Source organism: Talpa europaea, assembly GCF_964194135.1.
Source record: "Talpa europaea genome assembly, chromosome: 10".
Taxonomy (NCBI): Eukaryota; Metazoa; Chordata; class Mammalia; order Eulipotyphla; family Talpidae; genus Talpa; species Talpa europaea.
The window spans coordinates 18185880-18208871 of NC_140077.1; the positions used below are offsets into that span (position 1 = coordinate 18185880).

General features: G+C 48.2%; 1 protein-coding gene across 3 annotated transcripts in view; it reads left to right on the top strand.

Annotated features, from left to right (window-relative positions):
• Nucleotides 1–22992, top strand: part of SH3PXD2A (SH3 and PX domains 2A) — a gene marked incomplete at both ends in the record, with an annotated part of 203516 nt that overhangs the window by 70260 nt on the left and 110264 nt on the right. For all 3 annotated transcript variants that reach the window (XM_084244648.1, XM_084244650.1, XM_084244649.1), the window contains one exon: nucleotides 6857–6932. In XM_084244648.1, the coding sequence (XP_084100774.1) occupies nucleotides 6857–6932 (76 nt within the window). The remainder of the gene's footprint in view (nucleotides 1–6856; nucleotides 6933–22992) is intronic.

The following is a 22992-nucleotide window of genomic DNA, read 5'->3' on the forward strand; positions in this document are numbered from 1 at the left end:
ATTCTGGTAAGGTAGGATATATACTGTGACCATTAAGAAATAACTCAAAATATAGTGGAAAAATCACTAAGGAATAAAAATGTTATACTAGAAAACAAGAGAGTTATAATGACCATACTAAGTCAAAATAGACCTTAAAATAAGAAATACTAAGTAAACGGGAAAACATCCCACATTCATGGACTGGAAGAATTAATATCTAATATCTTAATATTAAGATATTACTACTTTATTATCTACAGGGTCTAAGCCTTCCTATCACATCTCAGCTGGTTTCTTTGCAGAAAATTCACCTCTATGAATTTAAGGAACTCCGCATAGTCTGAACAATCCTGTAAAAGAAAAATAGAGTTGGAAAACTGACATTCACTGATTTCAAAACTTCGTACATTAAGAGAATGACAAGACAAGCCATATTCAGAAGAAAATGTTTAATGACTTTATCTAATATCTGGTTAATGACTGTTATCCAAAATATATTAAAAAAACTTTTAAATTCAACAATAAGAAAATGAACAACTTGATTAATAAAGAGATAAAGATCTGAACAGGAACCTCACCAAAGATGACTAGAGAATAGGCAAATAAGCACATGAGAAAAGTACTCCACACCCTATGTCATTTGAGATTTCAAATTAAAACAACAGCAAATTAATACACACCTGTGTTAGAATGGTGAAAGTCCAAATGCTGACAACACCAAATGGTGGTGAAGACGTGGAGCAACACAAACTCTCATTCATTTTGGAAGACAGTTCTGCAGTCTCTCACAAACATACTCTACTATAGAATTCAGTCACCCTTCCTGGTTTTTACCCCCATTCGTTGAAAACTTTAATATCTAATTAATAGCTGTTATCCAAAATATACCAAAAAAATTTTTAATTTGACAACAAGAAAATGAACAGCAAAACACACAAAAATCAAACACACAAAAACAAGCCATGGGAAGATCCAGAGGAAAATTACATGCATATTGTTAAGGAAGTAACAAGTCATGCATGTAATGGTGTTTGATTCCAGCTGTATGACATTTTGGAAAACACAAAATTATGAGACAGTAAAAATGTCAGGGTAGGGGGGAAGGGAGTGAGTAGGTGGAGCACAAAGGATGTTTAGGGCAGTGAAACTATTCTATATGATACTGTAATGGTGGCTGCATGTCTATATACATTTGTCAAGACCCACAGAATGTCTAACCCTAATGTGAACCCTAATGTAGACTGTGGACATTGTGCTGATGTAGGTTTATCAGCAATCACAAATAGGACACTCTGGTCTGGGATTTTGATGGTGGGGGGGCCAGGAGTATGTGAGGTCAGGGAGGATATGAGAACTTACTGTACCTCCTGCTCAATTTTGCTATGAACCTAAATTACTCCAAAAAATAAAATCTATTAAAAAATAAAGCAGTGTAATGTAAAACTACAGTAATCGGGATGGTATGGTACAGAAGTTAGGCATATAGATCAAAGGAAGAGAATTAAGAGTCTAGGAACAAACCTGTGTATTTCTTGTCAACTGATTTTCTGCAAGTGCACCAAGACCATTCAAGTGAAGGGTCCTTCTTTGGCAAGGACCAAAAAAAATCAATCACAGAAGTCTGCCTTTTGTAGACTGTTCCTTTTGTTCCTGAGCTGAAAATAGTGACAAGGACTAAGGTTTTAGGGTGAGGGCCCCCAAACTGGAGTTGCTGGGAACTCCAGCCTCTCAAAAGGGTCCAGCAGTGAGCTTCCTGGGTTACAGATGACCCCCAGATGGACCTGGGCCCACCGTTCTCTCTCCTCCATGTTTATTGCTGCAGGGCCCAGCCCAAGAATTGCTGCCGAATCAGCTCTCTGTCTGGGGCCAGCACTTGGAGCCGAGCTGTCCCGTATCGCTCATACTATCCACCCCTTATATAAACAGCCTGGCGTCCTCCGGGCCCTGCGAAGTCCTGATGTGGTTGCAAAGGGCTCCAGGAGCCAAACGCCTCTCACTCTAAGGACCCTGGCAATGGGCCTTGCTTTTCTTCCAGCCTGAGTCAGGCCCTGGCTGGAGTGACAGGAGAATCCACTTCCTGCCTGAAAAGGTGGCCCAGCAGAGCTCCCTGCTGGGAGGAGCCTTCCTTCCTCCCTCCCACGCATCCAGGCTTCATCCCCAGGAAGGCCTCTTGGTGAGACAGCCCCCGCTGCCTTTCCTACCATGTTTCATATGTTGAACCCAAGCCTGCAGATTGCACACAAACCGGGTTACAGAACCACTTTGCAGCCTGCCAAGCCCCTGGTGGGGTGACTTTTGGGTTGTGTCTCGAACATGAACATGGTCCCAGATGTTTATCCCACTGGCCCCCTCCCCTATGCCTTACTCTGCACGGGTCAGGATGCTGAGCACTGCAGCTTTGCCAGCCCCCACACTGAGTAAGCTCAGCTGGACTGGTTTTTTTGGTTTGCTCTGGAGCCAGGGGGTGTGCTTTCTTTGAAAGGTGACGTGTGAGCAGAGAAAGCATCACTAGCCCCTAGTTAGCAGTGCTTCCTTTTGCTGTGGCCACTGGGCCTTGGGTGTGATGGTGATGGCAGATGCCCAGGCTCTGCTGGCTGGGCTGGGAGTTGGGATTAGGTGACAGGTGCAATTGGGCTCGGCACCTGAGGGCCAGAGATGGAGGGGAACAGGCCAGCTGGGCACTCAGGGGTCTGGAAAGAACCCCAGACAGTATTCTCAGAGATGGGCTTATCTTGGCCTCAGGAGGACCCAGACTAAGCCAGAGGTAGAAAATCTGTTACAGAAGATGCAGGAGAGAGGTCAGCTATAAAACATCCTTCCTCCAAGAAACCTTTTGAGAGAAAACAAATCTGTGAAGCTATCAGAGGACCCCTGGCTTCCAAGAGGTACAGGAAGCCATTGGGGAAATCACACTGTTCTTGGGCAGGGAACACGACTGTCATTGCTGTGACAGAGCTGGCTTCACCTCCTTCAGGAAGCCTTCCCTGACTTCCTCCTTTAGCTCCCACAGGACTCTGTTCACCCATAATTCCCCCTCATCCCAGAATTGATCCGTCTGTCTCCAGTACCAGAGCCAAATTTCATGGACTACTGAATGGGGACCAGAAAACTGCATTTTTAACACACATACCCCACCCCAATATGGGCAGACCGCAAAACACACTTTCAGAAACATCTTGCCCAATAGAAATATAACATGAACCACTATTTAATTTAAAATTTTCTAATAGCCACTTAAAAAAGTAAGAGAAAACAGTTGAGATGATTTTTTTTAAAGATTTATTTATTTTATACAAAAACTGGGGAACAGGCCAGATACGGGGGAGGGTGAGAGAATTCACCAGAGCCAGAGCAGGGAGCACAACAGGCAGACTGACGAAATACATTGCTGAGGGGAGCAGTGGGCATGACAGGAGAGGTCTGCTGTGCCATGTGGGACCCTCACTGCCTGGCCAGGATCGAATTGGCGCTGCAGAGGTGGCAGACAGCTTCACAGCGCAGCGCTCAACCGCCTGCGCCACCAGGGGATACTTGAGATGATTTTTTTTTAAAGTATTTCTTCAACCTGATGTATTTCCAAATGTTATTTCAACATGCAATCTATACTTTGTGTCATGTGTGCTAAGTCTTTGCAACCTGGTGCATAGTTTATTCTTTTTTTTTTTTTTAAGATTTATTTATTTATTTATACAAGCACTGGGTACAGTCAGAAGCACAGGAGGGTGAGAGAATTCACCAGAGCCAGAGCGGGGAGCAGAACAGGCAGACTGACGAAGTACACTGCTGAGGGGAGCTGCGGGTGGCAGGAGAGGTCTGCGCGCCATGTGGGACCCTCGCCGGCGGCCGGGGATCGAACCGGTGGTGTAGAGGCTGCGGGTAGCTTTGCAACTCAGTGTTCAACCACTGCGCCACCGGGGAGACCCTGCATATTTTATTCTTATAGCACATCTCAGTTTGGACTGGTCACATTTCAGACACTCAGTTGTCATGCGTGGCATGTGACTGCCATCTAGGACAGCACAGCTGTAGGGCTTTGCTCTGAGAGTGGCCCATGGACTAGCAGTGGAACATCACCCGTGAGCTTGATAGAAAAACAGGATCTCAACCCCTGCCCAATCTCTGAATCAGAACCTGTATTTTATTAATTTATTTCTTAATCAAATTTTATTGGTACAGTATTACTTTACAGATCTTTTGGTGTACAGCTTCACACCTTGACATATGCACATGCTTTACCCAGCTATTTTAACATGTCACCAGGTACATTGCATGCATGCTGAAGGCAGGATCTACATCCTTAGCTCCTTGGTATAACTCATGTCCTGCACTCAACAGAGGACCTGGCATCTGGATGGCACACCGTCAATGTTTTTGGAGGAAAGGGATAAAGGCATGAGCCTGCCTGCCCCTTTCCACAAGGCCCCACCCTCCCTATTCCCTGTTATTGTGTATCTGAGAATCTCAGACCTGAAAAAGAATTGGCAGTCAGAAAACAAATGAGGTCAGAGCTGATAGGAAACTTAAAGTTCCTGTAGTCTAACTCCTTTGAGCTCCAGAGAGATGCAGAATCCTGGGTGTGTCCCACAGCTTGCTGGGCACAGCTGGCCACCTTATTTCAGGAGGAAAGTGGCTCAGAGGAGAGCAGTTCACCCTATAACAGGGCATGTTGCTGAGCCATCTTTCTTCTAGTCATCTCTGTTCTCTTCCTCAGAAATTCTGTGGAGCCCAGGCTTAGAGAGACCCCAGGCCTGGACTACACATATTAATTATCCGTCTATTGTTCTCAGTCTTCTTGGCACCTATAAATATGCACAAATTTCAACAAGATGAAACAAAATTCTATTCAAGAAGTGTCATCTTTCATATAATGCTTGAACAGGAATGTTCCATACTGTTACGTACAGAAGTGAGAAATCAGACACTACCTAAACATCCAGCAAAGTGGTGGTGGGGGGGAAGGGCTTGGTAAAGAAACTGCAACTCATCCAAACATTGGAACTCTGTCACAATTAGCCAAGCTGATATGGAAATGCTGACTGATGTGGGGAAGTGCTCATTATATAGTGGAAGAGCATCTATGAGCTTATTGTATTCACATGCATGGAAGGATGTCTGGAAAAGATTTGTATTCCCACATAGTAATGTCACTTCTTCAGGAGGAGGGATCATGAGTGATTCTTATTATTTTTTTGACCACCCACTGCTGCTGATTCTTCTAGTTGTTTCCCCTCTCAGTGAATAGGAATCACTTATGCCATATAGAAATAAAATTTACACAGTAGAATGTGGGTGAGGAAATTGGACGTGGGATTTATTTGAAATTTATTGACTTTTTTTTAGAAATTCCTAAGTTTCTACTGTTGTGGCTTGGTGACTGTATTTTCATGCCGCAGGCAATTAGTCCATGTTTGAGAAAAGGGTTAACTATACCAGGGCCTGAAAACTCATGAGCCAGCTTTTGTTAAATTTCAGTCTGTATTCAGGGAAGTGAAAGTTAATAATATGCAGTCTCTGTCTTGTTTTGAGTGGAATTTGACAGTGACCCACCCTTCACGTGTGGACTCTAAATAGTCTGTTTATGATTGTGGAAGAGAGAATTCTAACATCATGTGTGAGAGCTAAATGGGCAAGTAGATGGATAGAATATGCACACACAAAGTCAAGCGTGGCACCACCTTTCACCACCTCCAGTGCTAACATTGTGGGTGGAGCCACTATCCGTAGGCTCCAAACTGGTCTCTGCCCCTACCCTGGGATCCACTCAGTACCCTGTAGGTCGAGCACCCTCTTCTGCTCTGACCTTTCCTGCCTCTCGGATCTCATGCCTGCACCTCGGCACCTTGCTCAGTCCTCTCCACCCTGACAAGATGCATATTTACGTGTTTACTGTTCATCTCCTGGGATGTAAACTCCCTGAGAGCAGGAACTTTACCTCCTTTCTTTGCTCTCATTTTCTTAGAGCTCAGTGCCCTCAGTAGGTGCTCCATAGACACTTGAAGTCAGGCGAGGACTTCAGAGAGCATGAGACTGGTCTTCCTCATTTTACCATTGAGGCGCCTGAGGCCCAAGCAGAGCGTTTCCGGGCCTTGCCCAAGGCCGCACAGCTGGGGCAGCAGGCCTCGGTCAGCTCTCTCCACCCCGCCTTGGAAGGGGGAATAACGACATGCATAGGGGCTGTGGCCTTGTCCATCCTCTCTGCCGTGTGTTTTTCCAGCTTATACAGAAGTTCAGCCCAGAATAGCAGAAGAAAAAATTGTTGTTCCTCCAGAACCCTGGAGGCTCCACCAGAACCTGGAGGCTCTTCCAATGGGTCTGTTCCTGGGGAAAAAGCAGCCATCTCAGGGTGGGAAGGTAGGATACCGCCATTGCAGTGGGAGCAACAGGCTAGATTTGGTTTTGCAATTAAAATAACATCTAGGTCTGTCTCTGAGGAGCAGTTCTGGAAGATGGGTGGTCTGTCTGAAGTGTCAGGTGGGGTCTTCCTCTGGCCTGGCTCAGGAGGGTTTGGGATGTCAGGTGGCTGAAAGGGCTCACCCAGCAGAAACAGATGAAAGAAATTGGACCCAAAAGCGACTTTGGAAACCCCACCTGCAGCCAGGCTCAGGGGCGTCTGCAGATGCCTCTCCCCAGGCCCCACCGCTTCAGGAGATTGCTCAGACACCCCTTTGATGCAGAGAGAGCTCTGGCCTCCTCCCTCTCATGCCCCATGTGGTTTGTCAATCATCTGTGAAACGGGGAGGGGGGGGGGTGTCTGAGGGTGCACTCACCCTTGTGAAGACAGCTGGGCCGGGAGCTGTGGGGTGGGGTAGGGTGGGGAATGGATGCTGAGGGCCGTTCAGTCTTCTGAATCCTTTCCCTCTGTCTGGCTCCTCAGATGCAGCTTTTGGATAAGTTTCCCATCGAAGGTGGCCAAAAGGACCCCAAGCAGAGAATCATCCCCTTCCTCCCAGGTAAGCTTTGGTTGGCCCTGCTGGTGGGGGTGGGGGACAGTCTGGGGAGAGGCCTTCCTCAGGCCAAGAAAGGGCTGGCTATGAAGCCAGAAATTCTGGGGGGAGGAGGGCTAGGAATCTGTGTATTGTTGCCTCCCTAGGGGCTCAGAAGCCCCTGATTTTGAAGGCCACTGCCCTCCTGGGGGCTTCTCCCACTTTCCCGGGGCCTCCTCTGCTAGCTGGGGACCATGTAACTTATGAGGAGTTTCTCAGGTCCTAGGACTTTGGGTTCCTTTTTATAAAAAAGCACAGAGAGATCAAGTTCTCCTCTGAAAGAGGCTGAAGTGCCCCCACTGACTTCCATCGTAATCCTAGAAAACCTGCAGTGGAGCCACATCCCCTCAAGTCCTCCCTGCATCGTTATCCCACTGAGGTCCCTGGAGCTTACAGAACACGACCTGTGAGTTGGCAGAGTCAGAATTTGAACCTGGGTCTGTCTGGCCATTGTGGTCATTGAGCACCGCACCATGTAGAACACGTTTAAGATGGCTGGTTATGTCTGTTGTGTAATTTAGAGGAAAAATGCTCAGGTGTGTCATTCCCAGCTATTACTGTGATGTCCAAGTTGGAGTAAGAATTTATGGCTTATAAGATGCCTTTTAATTTCTTATCATGCACAGATCTCCTTACTGAGGTGTGCATTATATCTTCCACTTTGGGGATGAAGATGTTGAAGTTCGGAGTAACTGCAGGCTAAAGTAACTGCAGGCTCCTGAGGACTGAGGTCATGCCCCTGGAGACGGGCTCTGGGCAGGGCGCCTACAGCATCCACTATATGATGCAACACCAGCATGCGTTCCTTTGCTACCCCCTGCCTTTGGGGAGGGTGACCCACTGTTACCTGCTAATTGCCCAGGCTCAGTGCTAGCAGCGGCAAATCAACAGAACCTTAGAGAATTCAAACACGCCAGGTAATCAGGGTGCCTTTACTCTTGCAACCCCAGGAGGGTTATCCAGCCAGCTTCAGAAGTTCTGCCAGCCCTTTGCTTTGCCTGGAATTTCAGAGCAAGGAAAATCCAAAGGGAGGGAGAAGAAACACCCACCCCCTAACTCTCCTTCTCAAGGTGGGGGTTTCAGTCTTAGCCCCAGAGATGGCAGGACATGGCATGCATGTCTGTTACCTGGTGTGAGGTCTGGGAGTCATGTTGGGATTGCCAAACCAGCTGTTTTGCTTGGGCCCTCCTGGCCTCAGACTCACGGCTGGGGCCTCACAGAGAAAGCAGAGGCATTGGGAGCGGGAGGGGACCCATGCTCCCTGGTCACATGCCTGCTCATTCTGCCAGTTGAATATGGGCAGCAAATCCTGCATATGACTGTATATCTCAAGGTCTAGGACAAACTTGTGCAATATCTGGTGAGTGTGTGGCCTGAGTTCTGGGTTAGCTTGTGGGCATGAAGAGTAGTGAGGCCCCAGGGCTCCTGTGGTTGAAAGCAGAAGTTCCATCCCAGGAGATGCCCACTGGTTCTTGGGGGGCAGGTAGAATGTTCTGCAGTACAGCTGGAGGGGCTGGGTAGGCTCTGGGCAGGGCCCTTAAGGTGCTGGAGGGGAGCCAGTATCATCACCAGTGTGGAGTCTTACATTTGCTTAGCACTCAGGTCCTGCATAAACTGCGCTTAATGAGGTCCTACCAGTTGTTTTCACCAGGGCTGGAGGTCCACTCTGCAGACCCACCCATGCTTTTGTGAAGGCTGAAAGACCCATGGGAGGAGGGAGGAGAAGTTAGGGACCCCAGGTGTGACAAGTCGTTCTCCATAAAGCAACCCAAGTGGTTTTCTTGACCAAGAAGGGGCAGAAAGTTTTATCAAAGTCCTGATGCCCTGGGGAGGTAGAGATGGGGTGTGGGGAGAAGGGAAAGGACCCCCTCCTTGTGGGCCTGGGCCTCCAAACCTCACATGGTGAAAGGCAGGGAGACATGTCTCATGGCCTTCCTTTGAGATGAGGCCATTGTCTACGCTCACATTTCTGTGGTGGGGCTGAATGTATGGTAGGTACTTTGTTAAGGTGCTTTGTTGAGTGATTGTGAATTGGGCATTCTCCCTTACAAACAATACCTTTTATAGTGAGTGCCCCTACTGTGTACTTAGCCTTGTCCTCGGACTCTCTCAAAAATCTCTCGAGATCTCTGAAGGGTAGGTGGCATTATCCCCATTAGAGAGAAGTCATGTCACATTACTCCACCCCTGAGCCCTGGTGGTGAGCCGGGGCCCTGCTGCTGTGCCCTGTGCATGACTTTGGGCCAGGAGGACTGGCATGGCCAGCCTCAGCCAGACCGTCCCTGCCCTTCTCACTTGCTGCCTCACTTCCCAGGCGAGGCTCCTAGGAGGTTCTGCCTGAGAACCCTTCACCCTGGAAGTCCCTCCGTCTTTGCCTTCTGTGTGTTGGGAGTGCACCGAGTGGGGGAAAGGGAGGGGGCAAAATTCCTGGGGACTCAGGTGACTCCTAAGGGCTCTCATGCTCTCACTCCATGGAGTGACTAAGGTCACCAGAGCTGAGTAATTGATTTTTTTTGGTGGGGGGGTAATTTATTACCACATTATTTTAATGTGATTACAAGCAGGTAACCCCAAAGCTCTCAGAGCATGGCTTCATTTAATTATGAGTCTAACAAGATTGGCTATTTGGTTTTCTAAGTGTCAGCACTTTTTTTTTAACTTATTTTTAAATAAAAATTCTTAAGTAGTCACAAAAACACTAAACCTTCCCTCCAGTAACCACTGTCATACTGCAAGGGGCAGGCATTATTCCCAATGTAAGGAGAGATCACGTCACTGTCCACCAGCACCCAGCCACAGAGTGATGCACCCTGGCCCAGTGTCCCCAGTGGTAATATGGTATGTCACCCCAGGACATTACCAACCGCAGAAATCGATATCAGTACAACTCAGCTAAGCAGACCACACACCCAAAGAGTTGATTTTTATCGTAAAGAGGTGGAGCATGCAGTTCAACAAGTGTGTCAACTGGCCTATAGAAAAGAGACAGGGCCTGCAATTGTCCCTGAGAAACTCCACACAGGCCTGACCTTTTGGCATCCCCACCTCCAACAGAAAAGCAGGATCGAACCTCATCTGACACGAAAGCATCTTCTTGAAAAACTCCGTGCACACTCAGCTCTTTGGGACAAATCACCATCCGGGTGTTCTAAGTAGTATTACACTTCAAAGGGGCTTGTGATAAGTCCTTTTGCAATGCAGCGTGCTTTTTTTAAAAGTAATTCTTCTTCCTGTTGTTTACATATGTCTCTATCATTTGGATTACTTCCGAATTTGCTGGAAACATTGCAGACTTAGGATGCAGAGGCTGAGCAACAGCCTTGACTCCAGCAGGAGCAGAGCTACCCTGTTCAAGAAAGAGGAAGAATTTAAGATTTCATTCCATGTACAAGGCAGTTGAACTTGCCCTGGATGTTTTGTGAATGATAGTAGAAAACATGAGACTCCCAGGGCAGAGGCAAAGGTGGTATCACAGCAGAAGGCAGCAGCATGTCTGCGTAACTTCCCACTGCCTCTGAGTACCACAGCAGACCGGTGGGCCAGGTGCATGCCTGCACATGCAGGGGCTCAGGGTAGCAGAGGAACCCAGATTCTAGGAAACCCAGATCTCTTATAACAAGCAATAACCAAACCTATCTCTTTTGCCCTGGAGAGAGACTCTATCCCAATCTCCCAAGGCCATAGGCAAACCTACTGTCTGCTGCAGAGCAAGATGCTGCTTCTGCCTTCTACAGCTGTTTGCTGTACAAACACCTTTGAAAAGATAATCCAGAACAAAAAGCAGTTAACCTTGTTGACAAGACATGCAGAAATGCCAGAAACAAAGGCAAATTATCTCACAACAGGTTTTCTTTCTGGGGTCACTTGCTTTGGGAAGGGTGGGTATAAGTGAAATCTCTAGGACACTGTGTCTCACGAGGTGGTGTGGTCAGCCCACTCTCAGGGCAGCCTACTGTTTACATGGAACTTTCTGCCTTGTTTTAAAAGACTATTGTGGAAAATCCATCTCCTGTTGCCCATCCTGGGATTGGAGTCGATTTCCTGTGTATCCTTAGTTTGCTAGCCCTAGGAGGCTCCCTGGGAGGAAATGGTCATTGCAGAGCAAAGTAGAGTGTGTAGCTGCTGATGTAAAAAGCAAACAGCTGCGACCAGAGACCGAGGGACTTCCAAAGCCAGGCGGCAGAGCAGATAGAGAACTCACTCTTCAAAGCTGTGAGGTTCCTCCCACTCACAAGCCATCTGCGTCTCTGTGCTGGCTGGCACTGGGGCTTTGAGCTTCCAGAAAGTCCCTTTATCCTACCGATGAGTCAGTCCTACCTATAGCTATACATGTTCCTGAGTTGATGAGTCATGGAGAAGCCAGATAGCTTAGGAAGAAGTGTGAGCCTAAAAGCATAATTAAAGTCAGTGTTAACCAACCTACAGGCAACCTCGTGACCTTACTAGCTTAGAGGGGTGTATTTTTAGACGGCAGCCATGCATGCTTGGTTCTTTTTGCACCCACTTACCAGTTTATGTTCTGGCCCCTTAATGAAGAGGTAGTTTGGAGCCACCGGTGCTAGGTGAATTACAAGTGTGGTCTCCAGGACCTTCCTCTCCCTGCCCCCCAGTGCCCTATGCATCAGATCCGGTGTTTGTTCCAACACAAAAGGAAGCAGGGGGAAGGGATGTCTCTACCTAGGGCTGGTCTAGGCGCTGGGGAGCGCTGGTTCTGCCCCTAGGCCGTAGTCTTTTTGACCTCCCCAAGGGCCTTGGAAACACTGAGGGAGACAGAGGCTCAGAGACGCTGGCGGGGACAGCAGCCCCCAAGGAAGAGGGCCTGGGGGGTTTCTGAGCCCCACTCATGACCTGGGATGGCAGGAAAAGACAAACCTTCTAAGTGATAAAGAAGGAAAAGTAGGGTCTGCTGGTAATGCCAGGGTTTAAAAGGATCAACAAGATTATAGCCTGAGAAGCACTGTGTGCTGTTTTCCATGCTGCTTCCCTCCATCCTCCCCTGTCAGTGCTGGTCTTCTCTGTCTGTAATTACCCCCCACACCCCCAAAAATCATGCTCCCACTCTGTAATCTGGGCTGGGTGGCTCTCAGGTCTGCTGTCAGCATTGGGCTTCAAATGCCACGTGGAAGAACTGCAGTTTTATTCCTGTGCAGGTATTGAGCACCTACTGTGTGCAGGCCCAGCCGTAGGTGCTGGTGATACAACTGAGAACAAGGCAGAGTGAGTCACTGTTCTCAGGACAGCAGTGGCGGCCTTGGAGGGGGGGGGTTGGGGGAAGGTTCAGAAAGCAAACAATAAAGGAGCCCTTCCCACCAATTTCAGCTCTAGTTGCTCTTTATGCTGCGCCTTTCTTGCCTGTGCTGACCAAGCAGCAAGGAGCAGCTTCTGCGTTGAGCCAATGATTGATCGGGTGGCGGGGGACAGTGTGAGCGGCCCAGTACACATGGCAGTACACATCGCTCAGCTCCAAAGTGGCCCGGTAGCCTGGGAACAATGAGTGTTCAGGAGGCTGCCCCTCAAGGGGTCTTTGGACTTTGGAACATTAATGTGGGTCAGGCCCTTTCCCTGTCATCCCCACATTTCAAGACCAGGGAAAAAGCCAAGTTATGTTATTATAAACTATGAAGTGTCTTCCTGGTCTAGAGATAATTCTAGACGAGAAGCAAACTCCTGAACACCCACCCAGACCCTTAGTCCTGAATAGAGTACATCTGGGGGGGTCTTTTAACCCAAGTAGAAGTGTGTATCTTTTTGAGGTGTCAGTCAACCTGTCTAACATGCAGGGAAAAAAATGTGCCCCAGATTGGGAGTCCGGGGCCCTAGGTTTTAGCATGACTTGATCTAGTCACTGCAACAAAAAGTGGAATCAGTTAAACTAAAAGTCAAACTAGAGCAACTGGATGACCCTGTGTGTTGGCAGAATCACCGACTCTATTGATCTCAGGGCTCTGGGATATTCCTGGCCTCCCCAACCAACACGTCTCACTCCCCTCTCCTGGAATAAACCATTTCCTTACCTGATGCCTTGACCTTTAACATGGGTCAAACCCTTTCACTGTGGGAGAGAATACTCTGGGAGCCGTGCTGTTAGTAAATTCACACTGAAGTGTAGAAGACTGACAGGACAGTTACCTGAGCACAGGTATTGTTATAGGACAGGGAGAGGGGCAGCCCAAACCCCACAAACCTGCCTATTCTAAATGGGTTCTGCCATCCGCCGCATCAACAGAAAACATAGGAGACTTTAATGGGAAGGAACTTTAATTAGGAAACAATACAGGAAAGGCAAAGAATTTATTTTCTAAATCAAGCACCCAAAGTTACCCGTCCCCTCGCGGGTAAAACTCCATCCAAATGGGATCGGCCCAGAGCAAGGCCCCAAAGCCTGCCACAAGTCTAAAGCATCTTCCAGTGGGGACCCACAGAAAAGGGTCAGAAACAACCAGACAAGCCCAGAAGGAAAAGAGCAAAATCAACATCAAGATAAAAGCTGCCACTGTCACCTCCCCATGGGTCTCACCCACATCTGTGTCACCCAGTCCACAACCAAAAGACAAGCGCAGTTTCTTCACGTGTCTCTAGGCTCCATGCGCCTCCTCCAGGTCTCCTGGCTCCATCCTGCTTCCTTCCTCAGTCTCTTCTGCAGCTTCTCCTCTTCCTGCTCAGCTCCACCCTCCCTTGGGTGGGGCAGGGAACCTCCCCCTTTCCTGGGGACCACCCTGTTACAGTAGGATGGAGAGGACAAAGCAAGAGGCAACTAGGCAAGAGAGGGGAGAAGGTGCTGGGCTTCTGGGAGCAAGAGAAGCCCAGCTGATGTGACTGTGAGTTTTCAGCGTGGCTGTGGGCAGGAAGACTACAGAGTCCACCCAGCCAGCTGGGCAGTTGTTCTGGCCACACTGAGGGCCAAGGATTTATTCTGTGTGCAGTGAGAGGTCTCAGCAAGATTTTAAGCAAAGGGACCACATGCTTGGGTTTCTGTCTTGAAAGGCCCCTTCCCTGATGGGATGGAGTCACAGACTGGAAGGGTAAGGGAGCAAGCCCAGGAGTAGGAAGACCCGGCAGATGCTGGACGAGAAACGGGGAGGTATGAGGGTGACTTGGCCAAGGCTGGGCAGTGGCATGGAGAGAGGTAGATCTGCGATGTGTCTTAGAGGAACAGCCAAGTGGCCTGGTTGATGGATTGGGGCTGGGGGTGAGAGAGAGGTCGAGAATGACTTACCCATGGTTCTGTGAGGGGCAGCCCTGGCCAAGATGGCAGACCCCCATCCCTAACCCCTACCTTTAACTTCATTCCTGGGGGCAAAAGGAAATGACTTCCTCCCTCCTCCCTGAGATAGCTGAGGTCTTCGGTGCCTATGAAAGATGCTTTGTGGTGAGGAGTGCTCTCCATAAGCCTCCCTCCCCGGCATCCCCAGCACTAGGTACTCTGTTTCTGGGTCTAGGTTTCGGTGGGGTGTAAGGAGGGGTCGCAGAGGGTGGTGGTGGAGAGAGAACACTGAGGGCCATTGAGAGGGAGCTCAGGTCCCCCCCTTCTTAGGAGGTGAGGGGCACTGGTGGCAAGTCTCCACAGTGTCCCTGGCCTGACCCCTCCACTGTGCTCCACGGTCACCCCAACTGGAGCCAGGCCCAAGGGCAGAGCCCCAAACCAGTCTCTTCCCTGGCAGGGAGCGAGCTGACTCTTGGAGATGCCCCAGGCCTATCTGAACTGATGCACCATTCATCCAGGCTGCCTGGCTTTCAGCAGGACAAGCGCTTCTGGCCTAAAACACCCCCTCCCCTTTACCGCCACAGTCCAAGGGCTGAGGTCCACTGCAGAGGCGCCAGGATGCCAGGCTGCCTGCCTGCAGCCCACAGTGGGCCTGAAGGGTCTGGCACAGCATGAGGAGGGAGGGTGGGACTCAGTTGGCAGGACTAGCCAGTCTGCTCTCCAGGGACTGGGCGAGGGAAGAGGGCTTCTGTGTCTCCCCAGGCCAGAGCATGGGGGCCTAGATTTCTTCTTGGTGAGAACAGACTGGGGGCATAGCTTACTTTGGTCATGAGCTATGACCAAAGTGATCCAGAGGTGGCCCAAGGGTGGTTCTGAGCACTGGCTTTGGCTCAAATAGATCTGGGCTCACACTGGGCCTTCTGCTTGGTGCCTCATCTGAATTGAAGCCTTTACTCTTTCTGTGGCAGAGGCAGGTAAGCATTGTCTCAGCCCGAAGTTGCTGTGGGACCCTGGGCCAGCTTTACTCAGGAGTCTGGAGTCGCTGCCCCTGAACCACCACCCTCATGGGAAACACCTGCTGACAGCACCAGCAGGCGTGCTGCCTGGTGTGCACCGTGAGCCCTCACTGCCCGCGGATGATTTGGTGATTATTTGTATCACACTCAACACACCGAGGAGCTGTCTCTGAGATGCCTTTCAGGAGACAGGTCTCACGCACAGTAGTTACATGTCTCAAAACGTGGTTGGAAGATCGTTGGCGTGAGCATCATCTGAGAGCTTGTTAGAAATCGGAGTCCCAGCCCCACCCCAGACTCTCTGAGTCACAGCATGCATTGTAAGGACACGCACAGGTGATTTGTATACAGGGGAAGGTTCTGAGAAGCATGGTTTAAGTTCCATGGAAACCCTTCCACAGACTCTCTGGCTGTGTTCCTGGGTGTGCAGTTATGTACCCTCCATCCGCGAAATATAAACCACTGGCCTTTTGTTGGTGAGTCAATTTCTCACCCAAAGTAGAGGTGGATGGGGAGACAAGGATGCATATGGGGAACTTGGTGAGGGCCATTCATTGGCCACACATCCCTACCCATCCCTGAGCTACCACCTGGCACCCTACGGGATGGAGCATGATGTCACCACATAGCTCTCTCTCCCCCAGCACCAATCCAGCAGCTCTAGGTAGGGACGTTCTCTCTCCCCTCCCTTGCAGGGTGGGTTGGAGGTCCAAGGGAATTGCTAAGGTTTTTATTTCCAAAGTCCCTTGGGGCTGGGAGGCTGGCTTATGAACCCTCTGTATTTTGAAGACAACATGGCGCGAGTCTATCTAGAGTCTGTGTCCTGGTTGGTTCTGCTGCTAGCAGGGAGCAACAGCTTGAGTCTTCCTTAAGGAATGTCTGGTAGTTATAAAAAAATAAACTGAGATTTAAGGAGCATCTTTTGCTCTTCTGTAAACTTCAATAAGGGAACCAATTGGGGGAGAGCTGGGATGAGTGGTGACTAGGAATTTGTTGCCTTCTCTCATTGCAAGATCTTAACTCCCAGCTGCTGCTTTCTGATCTGAGAAATGACTTTACAACTTTAATAGTTGGTAATTGGTGAAGATGGCTTCAGTAAGACCTCTTTGGCAGAGCTATTCTCTTTAACAGAAAGACTTGTTGAGAAAGAGAGAGGCAGAAAGAGAGAGAGAGAGAGAGGAGAGGGAGGGAGGGAGGGAGGGAGAGAGAAAGAGAAAGAGGGAGAGGGAGAGGGAGAGGGAGGGGTAGAGAGAGAGAGAGAGAGAGAGAGCAAGCGCAAGCGCAAACTGTTTATGTGTGAGCTGGTAACCAATTTGTTTAATTGGCTATTGGGGAAAAGTTGCAAGCAGCTTTCTGAGAAACTGTGCTTGGAAAGTTTACCAGGTTAAACAATTAAAAATATAAGATTTTGGCCAAGCATTATAGCTACTACTTATTGAGGACATACTTTCCCCAGATATCTCATGAAGAATTTCATGTACCTTGTATTAGCTCATTTAATGACGACCCCACTTAAAAATAAAAACACCCAGGCTAGAAAGTCACTCAACTAGTAAGAGGAAGAGCTGGGATTCAAATCCAGGACCCTCCAATTCCAACCCAAACTCTTGGCCACTCACTATTCTCTGTGTCCTGGAAGTGCTTCGTGCAGAGAGGGATTGACCAAAGAGGTACTTCAGGCATGGAGAGTAACGATTGAGCTTTGGTAAAAAAAATCGTGGATGTATCACCTGTACCGCGGTGTTTTCTTTAAACTCTATTCAAGATAGCAGAATTGTGCAGCAGAAGTGTACTAGGCCCATATTTTTTTCTCAATTAGAGGTTGATCAATGCTGTGCTATTAATAAAGTGTCACATTCCTACCATAAAGGTGTTGTGTAGATTACATTATTTTCTGTTACTTTTTAATCTGCGTGTTTGAAACAGCCACCCAGTGGCTGATGCCGGAATTGCAGGCATAGTTCCCACAAGGAAATGATGTACTTCTGTGAGACTGGCTCTGTAAACACAAACTTCTAAAGTGACCATGTAGTGACAACCATCTGTTTCCTAAACCACAGTTCAATAAGGAATTAAAAATGAGGAAGAAAGAAGTCCCACTTTACCTTTATTTTTCTAAGTGACCCTAAAACCAGGACTTTTTCTTGGGGGTACCAAGTAGAACCTTAGGAAACAACACCTTGTTTTGCTAGTTTATTCCTAACACTCGCTGAGAGAAGAATTCTGAATCCACTTTGCATCCCCCATTTCTTTGTTTCTTTTGCTGTGTCTGATAGCTCTTCCTCCAACATGAAATGGTCTCCTGTGCATTGTAACAGATTTCCATTTATTCGTTCAGATTTCCCTAGAACATGTCATAGCCTCTATCTGAGACTAAATTTCCCCATATGTGAAATTCAACGCTTGGGTTTGATACTGTCTAGATTTTCTCATAGTCCCAACATTTTGTGATCTAATAGCTATTAAGACCAAAAGAATAAATGCCTAATGATGAAATATCATACAAAAGGGAAAACATTTTAAGGGAACAGAGGTCTTCTAAGCCCACCTCAAATCCCACTGCATTGGCGGAATGTGGCTGCTTCTGTATAAGGCCAGCTTTGTGCCCTCCCCCTCCTCACCCCCCATTTCCTTTGGAAAGTGTAGAAAGCTCCCTTGTCTTGAATGCTTCCCTGCAAAGGGATCCTGCTGAAAGACTGCACTCACAGCCAAGACTTTGACCTTCACCTTTGCCCCTGACTTACTTGGTAAAAAAGAGTTCTTATCCTCCTCTCTTTAGGATTTGGCAAGGATGGGGGGAGGGAATCTAGCTAGGGTTAGCAGGAATTCAATTAAAATATAAATAGAAATATGGTCTATAAATAACACTGCCCCAAAATATCTGGAGGCATGAATAGCGGCCGGGTAGCAGACAGTCACAAATCACCAAAGCCTGGACTAGGAGTGAGCCTGGTTGTCACTTTGGTGTCTCTTGGGAGATTTCAGGCTTGCTGGTAGGGCCTGGAGAAACACTCTCTTTCTGAGTTCTAGAAACACCCTCCATGTTCACTGACCTTGTACCCATTTCTTCTGAACCATCTTTGTGAACAGATACATGCTGTGGAGCAAAGTCTAGCTGCCTCACAGCCCTGACTCCACAATGGAGTACTTCTCCACAATTAAAAACACAGAAGAAATTTTGTCATTTGCAACAACATGGATGGAACTGGAGGGGATTATGCTCAATGAAGTAAGTTAAAAGGGCAAAGATAGATGCCAAATAATTTCACATAGGTAGAACATAAAGAAACAAAGCAAAGGGACAGACAAAACCAAACCCAAACCCACCCTTGAAATCTGACTGTAGATCTGATGCTACTAGTAGGGGGTTAAGGAAACAGGGGGTCCATTGGCCTGTGGTAGAGGAATATGGGTGCTTTGGTGGTGGGTATTGTATAACATATATCTGAACCTATACCCCTAGCTCATATATAGTATTATGAATCTTTATTCATTAAAAATAATTTAATTGAGATAATAAAAAGACTGGGCAGCTCTACCACTTACTAGCTCTGTGACCTTGGGGAGCTCACTAAACTCTTCTGAGCTTCAGCTTATACATCTATAAAATGGGAAAAGTACCCAGTTCCTGGATCAGTTTGTTGTGAAGATCATGTAATCAATTAAATATAAAGCACGCAGCCCAGGGCTTAGTACTCACCACATACTCGGTGAATGTTATCTATTATCAATATGTTCTCCCTGCCCTTGCAAAAAAGGGCTAGAACCACAGCGAATATTGGTGGGAAGTTGCTGAAGGGAGTTGACTAAATGGGCTCAGTTCTGCCAACAGAACCAAAGTTGAAGAAAAGCAGGCTTTCAGGGACAATGTCCACCCCCAGCCAGGCAAACTCCCCTGTGGCTGGCACAGCCAGACTTGTGGTTATGGGGCCATTTTCCATAGGGCCTGTGCATCCTGGGGTTTCCCTCCACTTCAGAGCATCAGAAGTTAACTGTGTCTTTCAGCATCACCCCTCCGAACCAGGACCGCCCCTCCTCTGGGCAGGCCTCTCTGAAGGCTCTGGCCGCCTGGCCTGGTTTCCCACTGTGGGCCATGCCACAGGGAGAGGCTGCTGGGCAGCTCGGCCTAGGGCCCCACCATCCCCTTTCCTGAGGCAGCCTCCCCTGGCGGGTGGAGCTGAGGCTGCCCTGCCTGAATAGGGCCCTTTATTCCCGGGTTCCCACAAGGAGGGTGCTGAGCCACTGCCCACCATGCCCACCACACCCACACAGAGTAGGGACAGCCTGGCCCTGATGCCAGGCTCTGAGTTAACCACACTCTCTGGCCCCGCTCTGTCTGGGTCCTGGAGGACGACTCCATGCCCTGCCACAGCCCCACTCTGGGTCAGCAACCCCAGCGTATGTGGGGTGAGCGGCATGTGCTAGTGCCTTCAGGTGCCTGTGTGTCTGTGTGTGTCAGTGAGACAGTCCAGAGCGAGAGTGTGTCAACACACTCATCCATTTGGCAAATGTCAACTGGAGCTGCTGTGAGCCAGGCCTGTGCAGGACCCTGAGGGTATGACAGTGAGTGAGACAAATAGCTTCACTGACCAGCAGAGGCTGGACTTTGGAACAGAGGGAACCACATAAAGAGGCAGATGTAAGCTCATTACAAATGGTGTAGTCTAAGAGGGAGGCGGTCAAGGCCTGGGAGGGAGAGGGAGAGGCCTCCTTGCTAGGAGTGACCCACCCAGGTCCTCCCTAGGGAGACAATCTGTAGGATGGAGGGTGAGCCTGGAACTGTGGGGGAGCATTGCATGTGCTCAGGCCCTAGGTGGGACCCAGCTGCCTATCTTTGTGGTGCTGACTGAAGGCTAGCGTGGCTGGTGTGATGAGATGAAGCTAGAGTGGGAGGCAAGAGCCAAGTCTGCAGGGCCTCCCAAGCACAGAGAGATTAGATGTCATTTCTCAGTGTGCTGGGAAGTCACTGAAAGGCTTAAGCAAAGGTCTTTATTAATATTATCCTGACTGCTGGGTGGCAAATGGACTGGGAGTGGGGCTGGGGAAGAACAGGGACTCAAGACAGACAAAGGTCACTGTGAAGTTCACATAGGCTAAGGACCAAACAGGGACCGATTTGGCCCACCTTTCTCCAGAGCCACGGCATCGCATGTCAGAGCCTCCTGCAAACCCAGCACTGTGCCTGGCATGACCCGCGTGGGGTTGCACATCCATATCCCAGCTCTGCAATCCTATTTGGCAAAGGAGAAGACCAATGCCCAAGCAGGGTATTGAGGATTCAGGGCTTTTACAGTCCTAGGGCCTCTCAACTCCTGCCCACACTCTGATCCCTTGCAGCTGAATGCTCCTAAATTTGATTCTTTTTGATCTTTCCACTGGATCAAGAATAAGAAAACATAACTGCAAAGGTGAGATCAGACCTGTGTCACCATGTCTGTAAAGACCAGTGTCCTTGACCTTGCGACCTTTCCCACCATTTGTGCACGTATTGCATGGATTTACCAAGCCACTTTCCAGAGTGTGCTCAGCCTTGTCCAATCTCAACTCTGACGGAGTACACAGCCCTAACTCTAAAGTGCCCAGCAGTGCCCAAGTGACATTTAGCCTTAGCTTGGCCACTTGAAGTCCTGTTATATGTAATCACAATGCCCCCCCCTCCCCTGAGGGTCATCTTGGTGACTCCAATGCTTTCTCTGCCTCCCAGAGTTGGGCTGGATGATCCCACCTGCCTGCCAACCCATGGCGCCATGTGACCAGCATCATTCTCTGATTTGGTGCCTATTGTGATGCCAGCTACCTTATAGGTAATTTGTAAGGTCTGGGATGCTCTTGTTTGACCACCTATAATCCAGACTGTGTGTAAAGTAAGATCTTACATCTGATGAAATATCTGTGGTCTGTGTTTGGGCCAAAGACCAATGCTGGGCATTCTCCATAGCAAAGGAACACTGGCAAACTTAGGGGTTTTGTTTCTGTTTACATGGTTCTTCCCAAGGCCAACCCTTGTTTATAACCATTAACAAATTAAAAGTGTGTTCACATTTCACAAAAAAAAACCCAATTTTATTCTGGGAGTCCAGGCTCACTATGCACTTAAATTTGCTGCACTTTGAATCAAACCATAATGTAGGTATTTTTAGATAAGCCTTAAAAAACAAAAGTATCACTATAGTCAATGAATGTGTTAGTGGCTCTTCTCTGCAATAGATACTCCCAGTTAGTCTAGAATTCTGACATCCATGCCAGGGCAGAAGGAATAGCCCCATCTAGTCTTCTAAATCCTGTGCTGGCATAGTGAAGGGCTTCGGGGGTGTGGGTGATGCTGTTTCATGATCTGGGTTCTGGTGGATGATTTGGTTTGTGAAAATTCATGGAGTTATACCAGTACTTGTACAGTTTTCTGGATGTATATTATACTTTTAAAAAAAGTGTATTATACTTTAAGAAGTTGAACTGGTCACACATAAAGCTGTTCAAAATGCCTTTGATTTCATTTGGCTTGGTCACAATGGATTAATACTGCTGATGTCCAGCATGGGTGCTGCTTCTCAGCAGTCACCCATAAATGCCACCTGTCCCCACTGGGGGTGAGGGCATGAAAGATTTTGTTCCCTTAAGCCTGGCTTTGTTCTGGGCATGGGAAACTCCAAACCAGAATTGGGGAAACCATTTGCCACCCTAGATGTACTAATTCTTACTATAGCATGTCATGGCTACAAAAGAATTAAGGTTTCAATCTTACGGTGAAACCCAGTGGATTTTCGTGTCTGCTTGCTTGGATATGTGGTGAGGGCTGGAAGGTGCTGAGTGGGGAAACTCACTTGCGTGGCTCATCCAAAGGTACTTCAGGGTGAGTGGGTGGAGTGAGTAATAACTGCCTCTCCACCATATCATATTCCCTGCTCTTTGAATTAGGCTGATGGGGGAGCACCCTGGGAGAAGTGGAAGCTTTGGGAGACATGGTGTGATTAGGGGATGGGGGCTGAATCAGGAAAGTTGCTAAAGTGTGGCTGGGGAACACTCCAGTGCTTGGATTCTACCTGGTAGCAAGGAGATGGGCAGGGCCAGGTTGTACCCTGCCTCCACCCCACCCACTTGACCTGGAATTGTCAGCTGATGAGCTGATATCTTGCTTGTTCAACATTTATTATGGCCTTGGCTCTGTGTTAAATGCTTTCATACATTAGTTCATTGGCTCCTCACAATCCTAGTTAGGCAATTCTATGAGGAAACAGATTCAAATGGGTTGTGAGCTATCCCCTGTCATACAACAGCCAATGGCAGTGCTAGATGTAATATTCAGGAGCCTCTTAGTGGCTAAGACTAGATCCACCTCAATCTAGTTGAAGAAAAAGAAGGGAATTTATTTATTGACTCATAGTGAAACCTCAGCAGTAATGTTTTCAGGCATGGCTGGATCTAGATTATCAAGTTGTATATGTGTCTCTTTAGTTCTCAACTTTGTTTTCTTCACTGTCAACTTCATTCTGAGACAGGCTTTCCCCAATAGTACAAAGAGATATGCAAAGTTAATTCCTAGCAATGTGGGGCTTACAGTTTGTGAGTTAACAGCCCAGGTAGAAAGAGAGCCCTTCTCTTTCTAGTCATTCCAGCAAAAGCCCCAGGCTGATGCTCCTTAACCAACTGGGTCACATGCCTATGACTGGACTGAACTGATTAGTAACTCCAGGAGTTTGGGGTGAAATCATCCAGTGAAATCACGCAGACTGAAAAAGAAGAGAGGATTGTTTCTCAAAAGAAAATTAGGGCGTTGTAATAAAAATGCTGGCAGGCAAAACCCACAGAT